General features: G+C 40.1%; 1 protein-coding gene across 1 annotated transcript; it reads right to left on the bottom strand.

Moving 5' to 3' along the window:
- Positions 1 to 2,833: 2,833 nt before the first annotated feature.
- tmem167a (transmembrane protein 167A) lies at positions 2,834 to 7,683 on the bottom strand. Its single transcript, XM_074671007.1, has 4 exons — positions 7,574 to 7,683; positions 5,480 to 5,589; positions 4,160 to 4,194; positions 2,834 to 4,061 (listed from the first exon to the last, which is right to left on the bottom strand). The coding sequence occupies exons 1-4, from the start codon at positions 7,574 to 7,576 to the stop codon at positions 3,991 to 3,993; spliced, it is 219 nt and encodes a 72-aa protein (XP_074527108.1). The 5' UTR covers positions 7,577 to 7,683; the 3' UTR covers positions 2,834 to 3,990.
- Positions 7,684 to 7,687: the final 4 nt, after the last annotated feature.

Consider the following 7,687-nt stretch of genomic DNA (forward strand, 5'->3'; position numbering starts at 1 on the left):
GAGTTGTCCTCTGAACAAACTGCAAATGCCACCTTCAAAGGAGACGTGCAGTGCCCCAGTTTCAGTGGCCACAGGGAGCTGTCTGCCACCATGCAGTTTAAAAATTTCTCTTGTTACCATAAAATATCTGGTAAAGATTACACGTGGAAGGAGTTAGGGTGACCTAGAAGGCCTGGTTTGGAGGTTAGAGATGTAGAAACTCATGTAAATGTTAATGCTTACAGTGTGTTTTATCACACTAACTTACACACTCTGTATACTGGCGAGCTAACCCAGAACTTTTGAGGATATTGGTTTCTTTCAGCTGGCAACTTTGTTCCTGTAATTTCTTCCTGAAAGACAGAAGACAGAGCTTACACACTCCTAATGAGGAAGTGAGGACAGAACAAAGGCTTTACCGTATGAATGTGATGTCAGGCACTTTGAATCTCTCATACTGCGCCCTTTGTAAGCCCCTGTGCTTTAAGAGGAGTTTGAGTCACAAGAGAGGACTTGCTCTGCTCTGTAACTGAGCAGCCGCGAGCTTTTGGATAAATAAATAATCAAGGAGCAAAGCACGGGGTCATCGGGAGGCTGATCTCTGAGATATTCAAGTGGGATAATAATAATGGCTGTTCCATCATATTCACAGAGTTTTCAGCCTGCCTTCTCAATCTACTTCTTAATATTTCCCTTGAGGCATCTTTTCTGCAGTTGTCTTTCCCTCCATTCATCTTTCATTCCCTCCTAGAGCAGCAGCCTATGTTGTGATTCACTCAGGCTCCACTGATCATTTTAAAGGTCAAGGTCTGTTTGTCCACTTCTGGTCCGCTCAGCAGGAGATGCTAGAGACTTTATTAGCCTGATTGCCTTTGAAGTCCTCAAACGGCTGCAAGAAACTCAACCTCCTGATCAAAGGAGCGAAAGAGAGGGACAAGGAAATAGGAATGATGTGCTTTGGCTTCTCCTCTGCTGGATATCTGCAAATGATGATGTTCTGAGTTGAGTTTATGAAGGAATATCACACATCTCATATCATCAAAAAACATATCAGGGGTATATGATTTCACCTCAGTGGAAAAATCAGGATCATTCATCTGAGAACAATTTTCTACTTTCACAGGAGGATGAAATACAAACGGTATTAATGTGGAAATGAAACTAAATGAGGTCAGTACAGTGCCAATCAGCTGGATTAATATGACCCCTGACTACTTTCATCAATCACACACAGCCTGTAACAACACAGCTGACATTTGCTGCGATTGTCCTTGTGAATTGATGTCGTATGAGACACCACGCCCTGTTTAATGAGCTGTTTTGGATAAGATGTCCACTTTTTATGCCACTTCATGCTGTCACGTTTTTTGGCTGCTCTTTCAATCCCTGGAATACAAGGTAAGACGGGAGATGAAGAAATTTCCTCTGGTGAGTGTCACGTCCTTTAATTAAATTAAAGGCTAAACCCTTCTCTGCCAAACAAGGTTTATTACTTTAATGTGTTAAATCCTGAGTTTTGAGGATGTTTCCAAAGCCTTTGAATTCAATTTTGGTGGAAAAACACAAAACATTTGATTACTAATTCAGATTTTAAGAAACACATAAAGCTCCGTGTGTTTCTACCAACCTTGCCCTGAGACCCAAGAAACAAAAACTTTGACGATGACGTCAACATTTGCATATAAAGCTGAGTTCTGACACAATAAGGTCCCTAAGCCATTTGGCAACCTCATGAGTAAACCTTGATCCGCCAACTCAAACACAGAAATCAGGGATTGCATTAAGTCATTTAGAAACAACAGAGACCTTCCAAATGTTGTTTTCATTTGGTGTCCGGTCACTGATTCGCTGCCAGATATTGTTCTTAGTTGTCTCTACTGTGCCCACAATTTAAGGGCGATTAAGAGTAATCATTTTGATTTGAAAAGTAAAATAGAAGAATGGCTCGACTCTGTCCTTAAAAGGCCTGAAGCCAGTCCCAGGAACCATCTGTTGACTTTCTTGATGCTAGTAAAGTTATTACAAGCGACTGCTCACTCTCCTCATAGGTTTGTGTTGAATCGCTGGAATGGGACTGATAATGATCCAGCTGCCATCACCGGCTGGAGTCAGGGACTTCAGGTCCTTCATATCGTGCTCCTTTCATCATCACCCAGGACATTAGTTCGGCTCATTGACCCAGTGATGTCTCTCCAGTATCTCTTTTTCCCAAGATAGGAGAGGATGACTGAGAGCCTCCTGCTCCTCTGTGTCTCCTGTATCTGCGTCACTGCCTGATAATCATGACTTTACCGGCAGCCTTCACTTGATGCGTTATCTCAGCTGGGGTGTGCCAAAACGGATGCGCACCAATATGGGATCCATGCTTCCTAACAAGGGTCTGTGCATGGAGGCGTTGGGATCTGGACACTCAACACTGATCCGAGTATCAAAGGTGAGTGTGTCAGCAAGTCTCCTCCTTCAGTGTAATCCTCAGTACCACCAAGAGGAGAGACTGTGGGTGGGAGGCGTCATTTCCAATCCATCAGAACTAACTTTAGATTTATACACCCAAACCTAATAAAATTATTCTTTTTCCTTAAGATTTTTAAGGGTTTTATATATTAGTCTTTGGTTATTTTCATTTCTGACAGCATAAATTATGTCAAGAATAAAGTCAAACTATTTGGAATTTATTTGCTCTGCTTGTGCTGTCATGCTGCCACAACTCACAGATGAAATTTAATGGATCAGTCGTCTAAGTCAGCACAAAAACACGGTCGTAACTTTTCCCAAAACATTCAGAATATCCTCTGGAGTCTTCATAATTTCATCCAATATCTTGAAGCAAAACATCAAGGAATTTCTTTAAAGATTATTTCAGTGTGACTTTATTTTGATACTTTTTACACTAAAACATGTCTGAAATTAAACATTGGACAGATGTTTTACTTCACGGTGTTGTGTGGAGCGATCAGCTGACAGCTCTATGCAGTGAACCCTGTGAAGACGAGTGCTGACTGAAGGGTTATGGAGCAGGTTATCGCAAACTCTTCACTGTTCATCCCGAGCACTGCACTTTAGATGTGAACTACTGGTCATAGTTTCCTCTCAACCAAGCCTTTTTTTTTGTCTCTGTAGTTGCTGCAATAACAACATTCTTCAACACAAAGTGTGCTATTAAACTTCTCCTTACCAAGAAGACATAGATAAAGGGTTTACAGATCCATCAAACTGTATGTAGCAAGTTTGAAGACATGAATAATCACTGCAGACATAAACATGTGTCAGCCGTTTTAAACAGTTGGTTTTAAATGACAAATCAGCCTTCTTCAATTTTCAAAAATGGTTCTTTAATAAATAGCAAAATCCTGACTGATTTTAAAAACATCAGCAGCTCTTTGAGACAAACCTGTATGATCATGAGACACCTATCAATTTGTTCAATGTGAGATCTAGTCACCAAGCAGGGTGCATGTTACAAAACACTGAGATGATACAAAGCTCTTTTTACCTCAGTTTACAGAAATGTCCCTCTGGGTATGACAGGTGAGACTTGAGAAGAGGCAATCAACGAAGGTTCTTTTGGTGAAGAATTTGATGAAACAGTGACAAACTCAAAAGGGGGAGAAGTGTATTTGAAATGCTGGACAAACAATGTATCATTTGATCCCAGAAACGATGCCACAATCTGACTCCCTTCCTTCAGACTAAGTGTCAGATAACAGAAAGCATTGGCCCCCCACACACATACATCCGGAGTAAACATTCCATATAAGCAAACACAGGGACAGACTTCGGGAGTCCAAGGAGGGATCACGCCACACTCCAGGGGCTATCAGCTAACCCTTCCCCCCCTGAGCCGACACGTTTTCTTTCTCCATGGCTTCAGTGAGTGATGACGGCTCTCTGTTTTTACATTATCAAAGTGACAACCACTGGAGCTCCTGTTGTGCTTCAAGGATCGTACTGTCCATGTTTTGTTGTCCATTCATTCCTCCAATGTTTCCATGAGTGGTTCACTTTGGACTGCTACTGTAGAAACAGTATACTAAAAGCCATGATGACACAACAGGCCGCCACCCAGGGACTCTTCCGCTCACCTGAAGAAGACAAATATGCACATGTAAGTTCATTGCACCATATCTTTCTGATACTACACTTCATATTTGCTTTAGCATTACAGCTATCACAGACATACCTATTCTTGCACACTTCCAGAATATTCCTAGAAGCCTGGGAAAGACACAATAAAAAAAGTTAAAACAGCTGTATGCCTTCATTTTTCCCTAATCGTCACACCACTTTCAAATTTGCATGAGAACTGAGAAAAGTGCTCCACAAAACCCAGGGAGTCATCAGATGACCATGTAAGGAGTGTGCTAAGTGGAAGAAATGGGGACAGCAGGCAGGTCTTATTATCTCTGGTGACAGCTGAGGAAAATGTGGCATCCCAGACCTTCACTTTTCTGCTGCGTCTGTCGGCCTGGGTGAGGGCTTGTGATAGTTGTGATAGATACGAAGCTCTCAAAGTGACCAGATGGTGTCAGCATCCCATTGGGAATTATATTTTTATTGACCTTGACTAACCCTTGTTCAAAGTTATATATCAACACGATGGGCAAATTTATATTCTCAAATAATGTCGCCATGTTTTCCTGTGAGAATCACACACTCTCAGAATTCGCCTGGAGTCATTATTCTCCTCAGATTGAAGGCACATCCCCACCGCACAAACAAACCAAATCAACAGAAATTATGCCTCATGCTCAGTCAACAAATCAATCAAGAGGGAAAAAGTATTAAATCATCCCATCTGCCATCCTCAGTCTCATGTGTTTGTCTGGAGAGGATGTCCCTCCCTGCCCTGATGGAGTGTGTGTGCGAAATGTGTGTGAGCAAGTGTGTGAGAATGTGTGCAGCATTTCCAGGGCTGTGCCAGACTTGTTAAAAGTGAATCAGAGTTTGTACATCCAAGAATAATAATGATCCACTAACTGATGAAAATGTAGGCTATTTCACTTGCTTAAAGGAAGAGCATCTTATAAAAATATAAAATCAGAATGTTTCGTATTGTAGCATAAAGCTAAAGGAGAAAGATGCACACACTGACTGAACATTTTAGAGAAACAGGTTTAGCTGTGAGATTGTTAATGTCCTGTTTGCACCTGAAGCTTCCAGACAAAAAACCCCAATAACTTAATATCTAAATGCAAAATGGATAAAATCAAAATAATGAGCTTTACATCAAGTTTATTAACTAAAAGTAATACTTATGGAAGTTTGACATTAAAAGTATTTCCTAAAATTATTGAAACAGCTGATTGTTTTTTGCTTCCATGTCCATGTAATGATGTATTCAGCACAGCATGCTGCTGATTCAGAGTGTGGTCTTCTAGTTTTGTTACAAATAATATTCACAATAAATAAAAGAGAAAGAGGCATTTTGGGAGACTATTATCACTTAAAGCTCTTAAAACAGCATCATTCTTTAAATACCATGAGTGGGGTCAGCTCTTACCCGGTCTTGTTCTTGTCCAGCAGGCTGGGAGCCATTGCTCTGATATAGGCACAGGTACAGATCAGAAGGAGGATCACTGTCAGCAGTGACTGGAAGTTGAAAATGGCCGACTACAAGACAAAAAAAAAAAATGAGTACAAGCATGAGTTTGTGCTTCTCATCACTGTTAATTCTTGCAAATAAGAAAGAGTGATTTTACAGTAGTTTATTTTCAGCAAACAGTTATGTTCAGAAACTTGTACTATGTAATGCTGTTGTACCAGCTGGTCTCTCTCAGTTTGGAAAAAAGTCTGTTTGCCTTGACCTAGATTAAGTTGCATGGTTGTCAGAGGGCTTTATGCCAAATTAGAAGGATGATATTCATATTCAGACTTGTAGCCAAGTTGTCATCTTATCTCAAGTGTTTACATTAAGGCTCATACATGAGTATACAAGCTACAGCAAAAGTATGCAGCACAGCAAAAGTTACGTGTATAGGTATATTTCAAACCATAGTGCCCCTCCACCGAAAAATCCAAGCCTCATTGGCTTCAAGCTAAGTACTTGATGCCAAAACAAAAATTGGGACCTCATATCACTTCACTTACAATAAGTCATAGCATGTCAAAGGGGATGTATTTTAGTGTTTAAGGACATAAATTTCAGCTTTAAACCACAGTGTGTGTCTGCTAATGCTTGTGACACAGTTAGCACTTAAAATGAAGATGAAAATGAGCCACAGTTCTCCTGTAGGATAGGATGAGTTAGCTGTTCTCTGTCTGGGTTTAAATAAGCAGGTTGGTTGTTTACCAGACATGTTGAGGGAACTTAGGGAAATGCCAAAAACAGCAAACTTAAACTGTGGCTTAGCTGGCTGGTACAGTCTGGAATAGTCTCATTAGCAACTTGGGTACACCACAAAAAAGTACAACTAAGCAGCCTTGTGCTGTGAAAAACTAACCCTAACCTAATGATTTAAATCCATGCAAAACATCAACTGGCTTCGATAACATGTAATAGAATGAGAATTGCACAAAACAATAGATGTTAAAATAGATTGGTGTATTCAATAAAAATCAATAACAACAGCCATATGAGAAAAAAACAAACAAACAAAAAAATACTATACCAGCTTTATAATTGGGCAATCATTCATCAGGTCATCCACTAACCTGCTTTGACATAAGCTGTTGAAAATCTATACTAAACCAAGATAATTTACATCTAAAATGATTCAAATATAGCCTAGCAACAATTAACATTATCATATCATCTAAGAAATAGCAGAGACATGGTAAATTTTGCACTTGAAACATTTAGCCATTAGTTGATCTTGTATTTAGGGCACCAACACTGACACTTCTGACTGACAAAGTAGTTCGAATAAACTAGGGCAGTCAGGAAATTAAGTAAACAATTTAAAATTTAAATCTACACATTGGATTACATTATCACATTAATAAAGGACAAGTTCTGCCTGTATCCTCAGCAACTCTTCTCAGCTGAGTTTACAGTGTGCACATTCTTTGATTAAGATGAGGTCAATTGAACACTTTCATTTATTTTTTAATTCTGATTTAAACTATTAACTCTTGACTTAGTGGATGACCTTCTTGCGAGTTTACGGTTTGTGATATAATCTGAATGGCATACCACTACATCCTGTGGGCAGTATATAAATATATCAGCCATGTGGCTCATTCACACCTATGAATGCACGCTCCTTGAACTACGGGGCAGCTACGTGGCACACACCCCAAAACATTGCGATTCTTGCAGCGATCGTGATCCGCACCCCGTGATACCACTTCTGATTGAGGTCAAACGTCTGCTACTAATGAATAAACGCGACTAACAGTTGAAGAGCTTCAGAATTCAGTCACATTTATAACAGTAACTTAATGTTCAGACAGAACTGGCTAAACTTTTAGCCCGTAAGAGCTAGTTAATGCTAGCTTTGTAGCGTAGCATTCCTTTTACGTCATTCCTTACGCAGCGATGAGATTATATGTTATTCCAGTATGCTACCAACGAAGATTACTCGCATAACGCATGCTAATATCACACTTAAACACACTGTACACCCGTACAATCGCCATATGAGGAAAACCTTACCATTATTGTTGTGAGTCAAAGCCACATCACACTTCCTGCTCTCTGGAACTTACGTTACGTACCCAATGACGTTTACAAAACGTAAGCACGCACTGCGCTTCCAAATCTCGTGTG

This window comes from Halichoeres trimaculatus, unplaced genomic scaffold (genome assembly GCF_033239565.1).
Source record: "Halichoeres trimaculatus isolate MK-OKI-2021-1 unplaced genomic scaffold, fHalTri1.1 fHalTri1_scaffold_5, whole genome shotgun sequence".
Classification (NCBI taxonomy): Eukaryota; Metazoa; Chordata; class Actinopteri; order Labriformes; family Labridae; genus Halichoeres; species Halichoeres trimaculatus.

What these genes read in the sequence shown, in the direction of transcription:
- tmem167a (XM_074671007.1), bottom strand. An exon ending in CTGGACAAGAACAAGACCGG is followed by an intron (nt 4,195 to 5,479) that starts GTAAGAGCTGAC and finishes TGTCTTTCCCAG; the next exon opens with GCTTCTAGGAATATTCTGGA. An exon ending in CTGGAAGTGTGCAAGAATAG is followed by an intron (nt 4,062 to 4,159) that starts GTATGTCTGTGA and finishes TGTCTTCTTCAG; the next exon opens with GTGAGCGGAAGAGTCCCTGG.